The sequence below is a fragment of the Pezoporus flaviventris genome, unplaced genomic scaffold (assembly GCF_033815535.1).
Source record: "Pezoporus flaviventris isolate CSIRO_AGI_PZ_B2104156 unplaced genomic scaffold, CSIRO_AGI_Pfla_v1 ptg000036l, whole genome shotgun sequence".
NCBI lineage: Eukaryota > Metazoa > Chordata > Aves > Psittaciformes > Psittacidae > Pezoporus > Pezoporus flaviventris.
Window position 1 is genome coordinate 12100706 of NW_026892584.1, and position 15795 is coordinate 12116500.

Consider the following 15795-nt stretch of genomic DNA (forward strand, 5'->3'; position numbering starts at 1 on the left):
TACACTCTGGACAATCCAGTTGGTTTTTCTGTTTGGGCTGGTTTGCTCCTAACAGCAGCAACATCCTATATATATCAAGATCAAAGACAAGTATGACTTTTGGTAAGAATTTCCAGTTTAACCACTCATGAAAGAACTGAACAGGCTTATTCTGTACATCAGAGACATTAGCTGTATCCAAAAAAGACATTTGGCTCTAGTACTATTTGCTAGAATATTTGTGGATCGAAACAATATAGAAGTTCTGAATGGAGCAAAACCTTGATATATTTTGAAACCAAGGAGAATAGAACAGAATGTCAGGAAACTCTGATGATTATTCTTTTGGGTGTACCTGTTGATAAGTCACTGTTCTAGCTAGTATTTGTTCGTAAGGAGAAAGGAATGCAAGTCTATTTATGCATGTAATTTAGTCAATTCTACACAAAAAATTCTTCAAAAAATGATTTTCCTCAGACATTTTTTTCATCCAGTGGTCCTTGAATGTTAATGTGGGAAAGTTGTTGCTGTGGGCTTACAGGCAGGAAGATTATCTAAATTGATTTAGCGAAGAACAGCTTGGAGAAAGAATTGTATTCAGATGTCTTTTCAGTGGTCCAGAGATCCAGATAATGAAACTAATGACAGATATCTGTGCAAATTTGTATTTTTCTTCAATTATGCTGATTTGTTAAACCATAAGAATTTGAACTTATATTTTAGTAATTAACCTTAGATATCCTCTATTCTTCACAGTTGGGTAAGAATTTAATATCTGTAGAACATTATTCACCTCCTACTGAAATCAATGAAGAGACTTCTATGGAAGCTTATACAAATTTTATTATTCCTTTAATAATGTTATTTGATAACGATTGTATCTTTCCATTTGCTGGCTTACTTCCTGGACAACATGCTTCCTATCACAAGGCAATGTATAATGCAGGATTGTGGAAGCTAAATGACTGCATGCCTACTAACATGAATTATTATCTTGAACCATCAGTTATACACTAGCTAGAACATGACCAATTCTAGTTTTGATTTGTTTCTGAATCTTTCTTATAACTTTGCCATATAGCACTGCCAGATATAATACATTTTCCATGCTAAGGCCCTCTTTCCAATTGCTATGACTTTGTCAAGATTTTAGTTGACATTTACAGACTTTTGATCTACTCACGCCAAGTATTTTTGAGAGAAGTTGGAAATATTTTAATCAGAATGATCCAGCTGTGCAAAATATGTCAAGAGAATAAGTTGTGATATGTCATTTAACAGATCAATGCATTGTAGCATAAGGGAATTTGGGGCAATCTTGCTTCTGTTTAAAAAGCGAATTTTGATAACAATGCTTGAAATACAGAAGACTGTTCATTAGAATTTACATTTACTGGAATTCAAGTTGTTCATACAACTGCTGATGTTATCCCAGGGTGTTACATTAGTTCAGAGAGATCCCTGTAATTCTGTTGTGTGGTAAAGCATTTAGCGGATGCCAAATCAAACTCTTAACCTTTTTGTAATTCAGCAGAAAAGTAAACTAGATACTGGGAAACGGAATCAAACCTTTCTGACAAATACGTGTTTGCTTTGCTAAGATGTTGGAGGTATTTTCCCGCAACACTAACGTAAAACAAGAACAGTAGGTAAGCTTGTGTTGTTTTTACCTGGATGAGAACTACTTCCACTTTGTTCATTTAGTGTAAGAATGACCACAGTAGATAAGAAGAAATGTCCATCCAACCCAATACCTTATTTGTGGCAGTGGCCAGCATAGTATGTTAAGGAGGGAATCCTATACTCCACAAATATATGGCTCGGGGGGGGGTCCTGATGTGATACTTTTGGGTTCACTATCTCTTTGTTGTTGTTATTAGGTTAAAAGGGCATATAGATCGTGGTTGCAGTCAGTATGGAGAAAAAGCAAGCTTAAAACAGGAGTTAAAGGACCTTGAAGACTGACTCTCTTCATGACTTCCTTTGCAGCAGAGCTGTTGCCAGCAGATGGATCTTCCTCTTCACTGCCCTTTTATTTTTGCTATTTGCTGCAGCTGCTACTGGACTACAAGTTGACATCTTTCTCTTATAGAAGCCAAAAGGAGATGGAAAGTGTTGCACTGACCAGGAGAGAGGAGAGAGGAAGAAAGTGGGACTTGAGGTTCATAAAGGGAGAGTAGCTAGAAAGAAGGAGGAGACAGAATGCAGAGATGCATCAGAGGGAAGCGGGTATGTATGGATGAGTGAGGAAGCTGAGAATATCTGTGAGGTAACAAGTGAAAAAATGAATGAGGCAATATAACTATTTGTACCTCCAGATCCTTGAGGTAAACTAAATTAAACACAACTAAAGATACTGGCTGGCCTTTGTGACTGAAAGAGTTCAACAGCTTGGTATAAAGAATTCCTTTCTGTACTGTTCTGGGCAAGCCATGGAAAGGACGTCATGCTTCTGAATTTTATTTGTCTTGGAGGTGGTGTGCGGACATCCTTGTGTCTCAGAGACTCCTTTGAATGACATTGCTTGCTGGAGTTTAAGAAAAGTTTTTGTCCCTAGGCAGCTTTGAACCCTCCCCTCTTTCTGACGACTACTGTTCACTCCATGAACACTGTGACTACTGTCCTGAAACTAGCAGAACAGGGGACACATTGCAATAGAAGTAACTAGCAAAATCCCAGTTTTAGGCAGTTGTCTGTTTCCTTTAATAAATAGGATAGGTAACCCTAGATGGCTATTACCGTTCTCTCTCTCCTCCCTTCCGTGTCTTTATATTACTTTTTATCTCTAAGAATTCTCACATTTCATGTTTGTACAGCACAGGAGAGAGTAATTCTATGCCATTCTACTACAAGCACCACCATGGCTTAATGAAATCTAGATAAATAATAATAGGACAATGCAAAGAGATGTAAACAAAATGAAACTCTAATCTAGTTTGGCAAAGCATGTATGTGTATATTTCAAAGAATTGTTTCAGACCATAGTCATATTAGTGCTTAGCACAGAAAAATCCTGGTCCGTATGAGTGGGGTTCTTAGCTGTTAGGGTAACACTAATGCCAAAGCAAGCATTTCGTTTATTCTGAAAAGCATGTTCTTAAACTACCTTTCTGAATAAGTGTGTAGAATGAATTGGGTATTAAATGGAATCTGACTTCACAGACATAAGTAATCTCAGTTGTTCTAACACAGCTATTAATGAATTTAGAGTTTCATAAATTCTCAAGAATGTTGCTGAGTTGACAGCTAAGAACCACTATCCCACAGGCCCAAAATGCAAATGTTCTTAATAAAATGTAATCAGAAAACTAGAAAAAAAACACCCAACAGACAATGGAGCAGGGGGAAATTAAAAACTGAGAGAGAGAAGACAGAGTAGGATTGCTCATTCCTTTCTACTCATTTCCTCCTATAAAAGAATGTTACTCATGTTGTTGCATGATTTTTACAGAAATATTTCAGCTAAAACTCCCAGTCCTTGTTTTGTGTTCCCATAGCATTCACATGGCTTCCAGAGTGGCTTGATTATAGTTGTATTGATCTTTTCATCAGAGAGTATGTTTTTGATAAGGATTTACTTTATCTATTAGCAATTATTTTACAAGGCTCTGATCTGTCAGCATGTGCATTGTGTTTAGGTAGAGCCAAGACCATGCCTCAAGGACATTTTTAGGTGCAGGGCTGAAAGTAACACAAGTCATCCACAATGGCAGTCTCTGTCTGACTGTTTGCTCTGTATGGATTCAGTTTGTGTGACGCCTGTTAAATAGCTAAGCCTTTGTCAAAATGAATATGAGATTTATTATCGGGGATAAAATGACAACGACTCTCAACCTTTGCAGAACTCAAGGGCAAAGCAGGTTTTCCAGTTAGAAGGAGGACTTTGTCAGCTACCAGCAACTAATGATGTCACACATATTCACAGAAATGGAGGACCCTGAAATGACCTAACATGAAACCAGATTCAGTAAAACAAGCAACCACCACTGCCCCTAACACATCAATGTTAATACCAAAGGGACCAATCTTTTCTGCTGGGAACAATCCCTCAAGACCCAGGAGACTTGCTGAGATGTGTTAAAAGGTAAAATACTGGCTGCTTGTTTAGAATCTGTCTATGTAGTTGTCGCATATAGGTGTGTCATATATGCAATGTAGAGACATGTAAATGTCTACAGTATACTCTACTTGAAGTAAAAACCCAATGTTACACCAGTACAGCTAGTGGGAGTGAGTCATAGAATCATAGAACGATTGGGATTGGAAAGGACCTTAAGGTCACCTACTTCCAACCCCTCTGCAATGGGCAGGGACCCCTTCCACTAGACCAGGTTGCTCAAGACCCTGTCCAGCCTGGCCTTGAATACTGCTAGGGATGGAGCATTCACAACTTCCTTGGGCAGCTTGTTCCAGTGCCTCACCACCCTCACAGTAAAGAATTTCTTCCTTATATCTAACTTAAATTTCCTGGTTTAGTTTGAACTCATTGCCCCTTGTCCTGTTGCTACAGTCCCTGGTGAAGAGTCCCTCTCCAGCATCCTTGTAGGTGCCTTCAGATACTGGAAGGCTGCTATGAGGTCTCCATGAAGCCTTCTCTTCTCCAGGCTGAACAGCCCCAACTTTCTCAGCCTGTCTTCATATGCTCCAGTGCCCTGATCATCCTCATGGCCCTCCTCTGGGCTTGCTTCCACAACTCCATTAGTAGTACTAATTGTTTAGAGTGTCTATAGCAGAATAGAAGTATGTGGAGAAAGCCGGCATTTAAACATACCATAATGCAGGAATTTTCTTCAAGTGTCAATGATGCAGATGCTTTCCTGAAGCTGACTGTGGGCCAAATTCTGTACTGACTGTGAAAGCCCAGTCCTCCTGGTTTCAAACGAATGAGCTAGCAGCGTAGGATTTGTCTGGATTTCACCATTTCCTTAGGTAGACTTACTTAAGAAATAACTCTCTGATGGAAAAATATTGGAAGCTGACTGGAAGACTTCTCTGACAAAAAGCTTGCCTAATTTTACTGATTATGCCAGCTGAGCCAATACAACATCTCTACCTATAAACCTTATATTACCTATGACCTTCATTTGAGAGAAAGGATGGATAGACTTCAGAGAAGTAATGGTTCAAGTAGCTCCAGATTGATTAAACTGGAAATAAGAGGAAAAAAAATGGTTGAAATAGCAAACAACAACAGATAATAAATCTGCACTTTCCCTGTAGACCCCTTCCCCTTTGGGATCCTTGTGCACTAACCGCATAAAGTACTCTTAGCATGAGAGTTCATGCATATATCAACACAGATTACTTAACACATCTGAAATATCTGAGTCATATCTTTTTGGGAGCTTTTTGGGAGAACGGACCAAAATAGTCTATTGCTTCAAGCGAAACATTCTGTTTGCTATTGTACTGCATAAAAGTTTGACAAGATAAACCAATGATCTTTTATGCAACTGCTGATAGGTGAATAAATCAAATGCACAGCTGTGAAACTTCTTGTGTGATTCTGAAAGCAGCTAGCTATATTTCCTGGGGACTAATTATGTAGTTTCTTCAGAAAACTGAAAGCATTTCATTTAAAATATAAACACACATTATTTTTTTTTAAGTAATATGCTAAAAATATGTATTTTAAAACTTTAAGAAAACATACATGTCAGTAAACAGAATGAAACAGTAGCCTATATCATGTAACAGAAGAAATGCAATATAATCATCAGTACAAATACACATTATGCTGCATGATTCAATGGATATTAGGAATTGAACAAAGAATAAATAACAAGACAGACATAGCCTCAAGAAATGTAAGCAAGGATAGAATTACTCTTTTAGCAAGGTGGCAAACAGGCTGCCCTTGCGTACATTCTGCTGTTTCCTTGTAAGCAGCCTGTTTGATCTTGATAGTCATTACTTTTGCAGTCAGGATATGCGAGTTCATTGGTATGACACATCAGATTCTCAGCAGTGCCAGAACACAGTTTGGCACACCTTATGGAGAGGGATATGTGAAGCTTTGAACCTTTACTATATTGTCCTGATTTAGCCCATTGTCTAAAGCTAACAGAATCCTCAGCCTTGCCTGTGAACAGAGCAGAAATGTGCACCAGGCAGAGACAGGAGAGCATCTGCTAAGGCATACAGGTAGCTGTAAAATGCAGTTACCTATGCAACTATACTGGGCCAGGCAACCACGATCAACCAGCAAAACTTGCTAATAAGAACAAAGTGGTTGGATAAAGGACAAATTTTTAAAAAAAGAACTGGAGACATTTTTCTTTCTCTTCTAACCTTTAAAGAAGTTAAACACACACCAAATCCCAGTGATGTTAGAAACTGGACTTTACAGAGAATGGTGGAGTACCTTGCTTTGTTCATCTGTATATAATTACTGTGTATTTATATCACCTGTATAAACGCTGTGTGGTGTGTGATTTACCACAGTGGATATAGGAGAGGCCAAGGGAGGCTGTCTCTGTGCAGCAGGGACAGGGCATTGCTACTAGGACCTGTGGAGTGTTGGGGGACACTTTGCCACCAGTGCATTTCCACCCTTTATATGTAATCTTAGGTATGACTTAACAGGTTACCTTCCTGAGGTGGCTTATCTTGTACCTCACTAAGTTGTTTCAGGGTGGAAAGCCTGTGGTTTGCGGTGCCTGCTTGAATGAGGGGACTGGGCTGCTCCATCCCAGATTTCTGTCAGGGGGAAATAAAAAAAGGAACAATTAAAAGAAACAGGAGAAAAGTCTCACAGGCCTTTCAGACACAGTTGTCTGCTCCCAGGAGCAGAAATGCAGCAAACTTACCATGTTCTGTCAGCATAGGTTTACCAAAGAAGTAGGAGTACTGTGCTGCAGGTATGTACCTCATTGCCTTTCTCCTGAAGAAGTGGTGATGGTGGTGAATTGCCATACCTGGAGCTGCAGGTGTCCTGTGTGTGTGTGGTTCAGGGTGCTGCCTGGGTGGTGACAGTCACCCCTCTATGCCCCATGTCCTGCAGTGGCCTTGTAGGTTTAAGATGATGTACCTGAAGGTCATCTGTGGAAGGGGGTCCTCTCTCTGTTGTATTTCTCAATATTTCTTGGGAGGATGCTCCTGGAGCTCAGTGAATTTTGGTTCAAGCCCTGGGAAGGGCACAACGTCCACATTCCTGGCCACTCACAGTTTCTGTGCTGCCACCTTTTTGTAGCATTATCTTTGATTATTTGTGACAACCATGGAGGTGTTTTGAGTGGGATAAGGTAGTGGGCAGTGGTTCTCATTCCTCACTCCCAAAATGCCCTTTCATCATGGATGAACAGGTTGTGGCTCATTCAGATAAATTTGTTTCATCCCATACTGTTTACTCTGAGCTCTTGTAAAAGGAGTTTTCAAAGAGCCATGTGGGGCATAATTTGGCTTGTTTCTTTATTATTTAATGGCATTTGTGACTAAATTATGTGTAAGAAATTATCTTTAATGCATTGCATTAATTCTGCCTTTGATATAAGATTTTAAAAAACACAGTCGCCAGGACTGAAACAATTTGCTACTTGACAGCTTTATTATGGACAGTTTCCGAATGCTTAGCTTGGCCATGTCACCAGATCAAATTAATCTCAAATCGCTTGAAGTGAATTGACAACTTGAAAAAAATACACCTACCTTTGGAAAGATGGCTTCTTCTTTCTTGTTGCATAAATGCAAAAAAAGATCATAATCCTAATCCTCTGCTTTGTTTTTCATTCCCAGCATACAAAGGCCTGATGATCATGTCATGTGTGCTAGAAAAATAATGGAATAACACCAGTGAGACCAGACAAGAATGAGTGAACCAAGACAGGAGAAAATCTCTGTCTCTCTGGTAACTTTTGTCTATTTATTTCTAATCCTTGTATGTTGCTCAAATGTGCTTCTCAACTGAGTAAGTGAACCCCCATCAGGGGTGGATCAACTGTAAAAAAAAGCCTCCAAACCATTTTCCTTTTTCCTGAAAGTCTCAGAGATTAGTCAATCATGTATATTTGTATTTTCCTGTGAGGTAAATTGAGATCCCACTAATATCATGTCCACTGTGGTTAAGTCAGTGCAATGCTGACAGGATTTTCCATGTCTCTTGGAGCACAGGCTAGCTTTCATGGCTTTGTGGTTTAGGATTGATGTTTTGTGTGAATTTCTGCTTTGGGGGTGCAAAAATGTTTTTTTTTGATGCTGAGGCAGAATAGCTCATGAGCTTTGTGAGGTTCACAGAAGTAGAGCATACCTGAACTAATATTTTGGCCTGTCCCTCTGGTATACTCTGATCCTGGAGAGCTCAGAAGCGTTAGTGTAGAATAGATCATGTGGTCTTTTAATCAGATTAAGTCTTCCTTGTGCCAATAAGTGATTGATGATTTAAATCAATTTTATAGCACAGTTGTCACATGAGGACTTGTAGAAGTTTAAGTATAAACAAAGGTTTGCCCGGATTTTTGCACAAATAAATCTCTGTATTTAATATATAAAGGCAATCTGTAAGATCAAGTATTCCCATGAGGTACACTTTTTTACTGTGTTCCCCCTGCTGCCAGGCTTTTTTTGTGATTTCACAGAAGGCTCTTTTCCACGCTGTGATTCAGCAGTGACTGCTGGTTTTATGTAGATAAAACTGAGGCCTTGGTCACCCACCCACTGCTATTGGAAGGGCTTCCTTTCATGGGTGAGCTCTTGCACTGGTGGAAAGACACATGTGAATCCATGTGATCTGACGGCTAAGTGAAGTTCATATGCTTTTTGGTAGGATTCCTCCTTTTCCTTGGAGCAGAGTGTTTCTCTTGCAAAGACAGTGACATAGAGGAATTCTTCAGGATAGAATTTAAGAAAATTTAAGATTTATTAAACTAAATAAATCAATGATAAGCTAACAGGGTAAGGGGCTATTCTTCTATTCTTTGTCTATGTTAAAATCCAGATTTTGTGAATTTTCTGCTAGATGTATCCTACTGGAAAGCTTGCTTCAGAGATGCCTTTTCTTCAGGACCTTCTGCTTGCTAGGTTGAAACAAAATTGCAGGCTACTTTGTTATTTCTGGTTAGTAATTGCTCTGAGTGAAGGGAGCTGTGTGTGTGAAACCTCTGGTGCTCACCATTTCATACTGAAGATAAAAAATACATGTGTGGTAAAATTGTTGATGAGTTTGTCCTATATATACCTTTGCTGGTCTTTACACACACACACACATAATTAAATATGGAATCTATAACAACATAATATACATTTACAGTGACTAACAAACTTTTATTTTTCTTTTATAAAAGCCCAGAATGTATTGGAAATATGAGAATGGTTTAGATAGAAAAGAAATACTTCTGATAAATCTCAACTGAGCTTAAAAGATTTTGTTGAAATACCAGTTATTAAAATCCTGTCTAGGATTACTGAGGGATGACTTGTATTGATCTCTGTTAGAGGTAAAGGCTTTTTACATGTCTGTTGGGTCAAATGTACTGTGACAATTTCACTATTATGAATTCTATGCAACTGCACTTTGACGTGAGACGTGATTCAGTATCGTTTTGAATTATCTTCAGTCAACACAAATTTAGTGTAATTATAATGCTCATTTCCTGTAAAATAGCAGATATCTGAATAATGGACCAGAATTTCCATTAGAAGGAGGTCACAGAGCACAAAAGCATTCGTAGCACAGCAAGTAATAGAACTGTATCAGGTAGAATAATCTCATTCTCCGAAATACAGAGCAACTACCAATTAATATGAATAAGAAAGTTCTGCTGTGGCAGGAGGTCATTCCATGATGGTGTTTATTGCCTTTTCTGCAGATTCTCTATCAACTACTGTCATATTTTAGCTGCCAGTTCTCATATTGTGCCTGTGTTGCAGTTTGCAGGCATGTGTCTCAGTAAGCGTGACATTAAGCAATGTGATAAAAACCTCCCTAGAGAACAGATAAAGTGGAGTTTTGACTGTCTCATTGCTGAGTGAGAGAACAGAGCTCACATCTGGTATGTTCCAAAACTTAGGCTAGTTCCAATTTTGCCTTAGAATCAGGCTCACCTGAAATAGTTCTGGTGGGGTTTTTATGGTAGTCAGTGAAAACCAGTAACAGCCACAGGAATATCCTTGCAGTTAAACTGGGGCAAGTGCAGAAGGAATGATTAATTTCAGGATTGGCTTCTAGGCTCATGCAGCTGTCTGCAGCATTTTGTGTGACTTAGTGCATGAGATATCTATCATTGTTCACATTTAATGGCTCCATTTTTGGCTGCCTGGACAGCCTTTGCTTTCTTAAAATGGAGGCAAAAGTGGGATTTTATTTGCATGCATGGCTGTAACAGCATAACAGCAGAAAAGGAGGAGTTAGACAGAATAATTTCTGTCTATTTAAAAGATTTTAACTATGTAATTAGTAACAGCAATTACTGTAAAAGTACAAACATTTGCTGGTTCCTTACAACCACATTGTAGTTATAAGTAAGAGTTATAATGAATGCGGAAAAGAATCTAAGACTGAAGAGGAAGATACACTTTGAAATAGGAAGAAGCAAAAGAAAATTTCACAATCATGAGCACTGCATCATTTTCAAAAATACACTTTCTGTACATTTTTAATTGGTTTATTATAACATTAATAATGTTAAAATAGAACTAGTCTCCTGTTCTGTTCTAAAACTCTGTTTTAATTTGTCTGGTTACAACAGAGCTGCTCTGAACAAAAACCGACTGAAGAGGAAGAAAGCTTCCTCCTTTTGAGTTGGGATTTGTTATTGTCAAGAGGAGTTTCCAATCTGGAATGGTCTTTTGTCAGCCCTGCTGCTGGGTTGTCCCAAGTCTTTCTATAGCTGTTTTAGAATGTGATGGGGCTTGAAAACTGTCATACTTTAACAGTCCAAATGAATTACTTGAAGTGGACTCCTAGGCTGTAAATCTGAAATAATTTCAGTTTATACTCTATACGTTACTGATGATTACAAAGCAGAGCTGAAGAGTGATTATTAGCGATTTCTTATTTACACTGTAGAGTTTTGAAATGCTGTATGAAAAAGGGAAAAACATAAGCTGTTCATGCAGTAGTTAGGCTATGTAACAGGAGTCCTGAGTGGGGAGCGAGTGTAAAAATGCCCAAGGAAGGACTGCTGACGGCCAATATTGAAATAAGACCAAAAACCTATGAATAATTTTTGTACAGCGGGAATAGATTCTGTTCAAAGTGAATGATTTCTCTACTACAATTTATCTGTGTTCCAAAGATGAGATAAAAAGAAAGAGAAAATAAAGTGACATATAAACAAGTCTTGATATTTTATGTGGAATGGATGCCTGTAGAATCAAGAGTAAGTTAAGAGCAAAGTTTATCTTAATGATTTGAAAGTTATGTGGTTCACTTCGAAGTTCCTTGAAAGAAACCCTTTTGGCAGAAAACCCTTTCACGCAGGCTTAAGTGAGAGCCTAGAGCCCTCTAGTGTTAGCGTTAGTATAACAGACATTTATTATCTGCACTAGTATAGTTCAGCTTGACCTCCGCAGTGTTCCGATCAGTGTCAATAAAGAACTACTGCGGCAATTACTTTCTTCCAGCTAATTGTTTATTGACTTTATTATTTATCTACAGTTTAAAAATTGTCCATTTATTTTTAAGAGATATAACTGATATCATTCAGCCCAGTTTTTAGGAAGGCCTACTTTAGGGCCGTTACCCAGTCTGCCTCAGCAATAAGATAGGTCCTATGTAAAGGAAAATTTAGGAAGCCTGTAAGGCTTGTCTACTACATCCACTGCAGCTGTCTGTTTTTCCATTTACTCTGTGCCTTGTTTCAGGGAGGCTCTGCAAGTCCTTCCGCTAGCTCTTTCATGCCCAAAGCATGTTGTCCCCTCTTCTTTTGAATTGTGGATTTCTGTTTGCTCTTTCCCAGCACTGGGTCTATATCTGTGGTACAGATCCTTCCTTCTCGAGGGCAGCATCTCCAGTACATCCTCAGCTACAGGTTCTGTTTACCTCCATGGTTTGCCTTGGCTTATGTTTCCCTTCCTTGTTTCTCTGTCTCCCTATGCCAGGACCAAAGTCTGCCTATTCCTTTGCTTCTCCTCCTTCTTATGCCACCAAACTCTAGGTTGGCTTTGGCCTCTGCTGTCGTTGTCATTATCACCTCTCAGTCTTCCCATGTGCCACATGTGTCTGTTATTCCCTTCTTCCCCATCATATTATTTTTTCTTCTGTCAGAGAGTTATATGAAGCGACTGCTGCCACAAACTTAATATGTGCAGAGTTTTCCAGGGAAGAGTGTTGCTGCTGGGATACTGAGATACAGGCTTTACATGGAAAAACAGCTAATGATCTTGAAGCAACATGGAGGGAATCTGTTATTTCAGTGGGATTTGTCAGAAAATAAACCCCTTGTGTTCCAGCCAGTCCTCAGAGATCAGAGGGGCTGAGCTTAATTTCTGATTATAACCAATTCAACATTATACATCCAGTCATGTTCAGCAAGGACTTTCATGATTATGGATTCATGAATAGTGCTGTTCATTGAAGCAATAAGAATATAGATTCAGAATTGTCATTGGCAAATTCACTTACTGCGTTGTCACTAAAATCCAAAGCTAGCAAGCGTTTACTTGAGCTCATATAGAAAGAACAGTTGACAATTCATTAAGCTTAGTCCCACCTGAGTATCATCCGAGGTAGTCAGAGGGAGAAACCTTGCCAAAGGGGAATCCCTGCTTTGGGGAGGAGAGAGGAGCAAGTGCATCAACTTGTCTGTAAAGTAGAGTCATACTCTCATCCTCTGCCCATCTGGAGGGGTTCAAATACCAAATTTATCATTTTGAGAGAAGTGGAGATGAGACTGTAGTCAAATTGCCTGCTGCTGCTGTCACAGGTGTTGGGGGGGGCAGACACTTTCTCACTGTGATGCATTTTTTATATGTAAATGAGGGAGAGTTTCAATTGCCTTCTGTCAGGCTGCTCAAAGGCCCTGGGTCTTGTGCAAGGGCAGAACAGAAGGGTGAATCACATCTCTCCCTCTTCCACCGGGCTGAGGTGGGAGCAGTAAGAGCCCTCAGGCCTCCACCTGGTAGCCTAATCACCCCCATCAAGATGTTGAAATGACCAAGTTTTGTTAATTCCTTCACCATGGTATCTCACAACCTCAGGCCTCATTCCTACACTAGCATGCCTGGGAAGGCCACAGAATCTGTCACTCATGAATCAGTCATGAATTCAGTAGTAGTGCTGCACTGGGAAGCCTGGTGGAACAGAGCAGTATGCTATCTACCTGGGACCTCATTTGGAAGCAGAAGAGCCTATCAACAGGAAAAAGCAGACAGTGAAGTAATAACTCCTGAGGGAGAGCTCTGCTTACCTCTGGGTGGGGAGGTATAGGGGTTGTTTTTGTTCTATGAAAGAACAGGCGAGAAAGCAGCCTAAACTGCTGCTGGGCACCTGCAGAAAGCCTATGTTGTTAACTGAGCTGCCCAAACTGTAGGCTAGGAGAAAGGTCATCACCTTTAACTTTCTACTCTTCTCCCTACCGATTTGTAATTTTGTCATTTGTAAATGTCATTTGTAAATTGTGCAGAACATGTTGCTTGGTGTTATACAATCTACAGTCAGATCTGTGGTGGCTAGTTCAAACTATAGTGTAAATAAAGCTGGTTAGTAACCTGTCAAAACTTGTAGATCTATGATTGTGCAATTTCATATTTGAGATTTGATAAATTTCAGATTTATGTATAAATATGAGACTAACTGGTCTGGGATACTTTGGATAGTTTCTGTGTGTCAGGTAAAGAACTTTCAGAGCTACAATGTATGTACAGGTTCAACGATGTGCTTGCTTACTGAAATCTTACTAAGTGATAGCATCTGAAGTAAAGTGCTTGGAACATTTTCAGTATTTGCTTTCAAGTGCCTCTCATTACAAGCAGTATCAAAGCTCTGTAGGGGGTGAGGTGCCACAGTCTAGATTGACTTTTGACCTGGAGCTGTTGAGAAATGGCTGTAGTAGGATGGGAAGCAAATGCTTTATGGGGCCAGCAACTCTCGTGGGAGGGATTTAATGAAAAGTCAAAGAAGGCATGTTGTAAAATGCTAAAAATTTATTAATCATCATTACTTTTTCATAAGGAAAAAAATATTTCAAAACAAAATAGAAGACAAAAATATGCCACACCCAGATAACATGACTAAGAAATGGAATATTATTAATTCTGAAAGTAATGACCCAATAAATCAATTTTCCAAAAACAAAATAAATAGCAATGGTTCAACTTTTAAAAGCTTCCTAGGAAAGAATTTACTATTATTATTATTATTTTTTTTTTTTTTTTTACAAAACTCCTTCATATGCCCTGTTGGCAAATATATATATATATGTATACTTCTGTAAACAGTTAATCAGAAACAAAAAAAAATCCATATTTTCATACAGTTACCATGATGATGGTGTTATGTAAACAAAGTGTAGTGTGCAGCAGCTTCTCATGATAAGAGTTCTTTTTCTTATGAGAATATATAAGAAAATATGCCCATTATAAATTTTTCAAAATGTTAAAGTTTATAGTTTTGAGAAGATATGGCTTCCTGCAGTCTAAGTTTTCTGTAATGCAAAAAGAAAACTACAGAAACAGAGAGGTACAGTTTTCCTCGGGTTGGTTTGTTTTCTGGACTTTAGCTTTTGATTTGTGTTGATGAACTGGAATGAAAGTGTCATTAAAAAGGTCAGCCTACATTAATGGACATATTAGATATTGTCAAGTGTCCATGTTATGCCACCACAGGCAAGCGTCAAGCCAGAAAAGAATGCTGTTCTCAGAACAGACTCGTGTAAGTGTAAATCCAGCTTTCAGTGTTACATTACAGCACTTCTGAGAAGACAAACAAACTAGCAGGAAATGTCAAAATGACCTTATGCTGTACCTCTCAAGGTGTAAAAGAAAACACATGAAAAACAATAGGAGATAAATTAGCAATGAAAACTGAAATAATGTAGACAGTCATATTGAGTTTGTATGCAGAAAATATCATGTTCATCCAAAATTTTAGCTGCTTTTGACACTTTTGTGTTTTTTTTTCAGTTTTTCTTTTTTTTAGTCTTACATTCAGCCCTTTTTTGATGACTTTTCTCTAGTTCTAATTTTAGACATCTGCTTGTTCCTGAGAGGTCTTTATCTGGTATGTTGCCTGTTGGGTGCTGACTTGGGAAATGCACTCAGCGCTCACACAGCTGCATTTCTCCACATAGGTGTATGAGTGATCAAGATAGGTTCCGTCCCTGCATGTCAGAGTCACTTTTCTTTGGCTGGTCTTGATTTCTTGACAGCATGAGCATTTATGTTCCATCATATTTGCCTCTGGAGAATATCTGATTGCAAAACCAGCAAAAGAGAAAGAATCAGAAATTATGTGAGAAATACCACTGACCCTCCCACCCATTATTAAATATAACCAGAAGTTGTGTGGAACTATTGCTCAATATTACCATTCTTACAGTATTGTGGTGACATGTAAGTTGCTCCTCACTGTAAAAACATATGGATTTAGCTCTTCCTTAAGGCCCAGAAAAAGTAAATTAATTAATCCAGATTACACAGATAGATAGTACAAAATGAGAGAATAGTGAGAAACAAATAACCTCACTTTTACATGGGGAAAATCAAAACTCAGGTCTCTTCACTATGACACTGAAGAAGCTGTTCAAACATTGTAAGTCTTGAGGTAATTAACCTAGTACAATATCAAGTCTGTTAAAAATTCTTATCAGCACAATGGAAACAGCTGATGACTGGGTAAATGTTGAACATACTACCTGTGGTTTTCTTTATGTAACTAGTGTA

The 15795-nt window shown here is 38.7% G+C and overlaps 1 protein-coding gene across 1 annotated transcript in view; it reads right to left on the minus strand.

The window, feature by feature from the left end:
• Positions 1-14038: 14038 nt before the first annotated feature.
• Positions 14039-15795, minus strand: part of MUC5AC (mucin 5AC, oligomeric mucus/gel-forming) — a 52223-nt gene continuing 50466 nt past the window's right edge. The window contains exon 49 of the mRNA XM_061464244.1: positions 14039-15323. Within this exon, the coding sequence (XP_061320228.1) occupies positions 15098-15323 (226 nt within the window). The 3' untranslated portion in view covers positions 14039-15097. The remainder of the gene's footprint in view (positions 15324-15795) is intronic.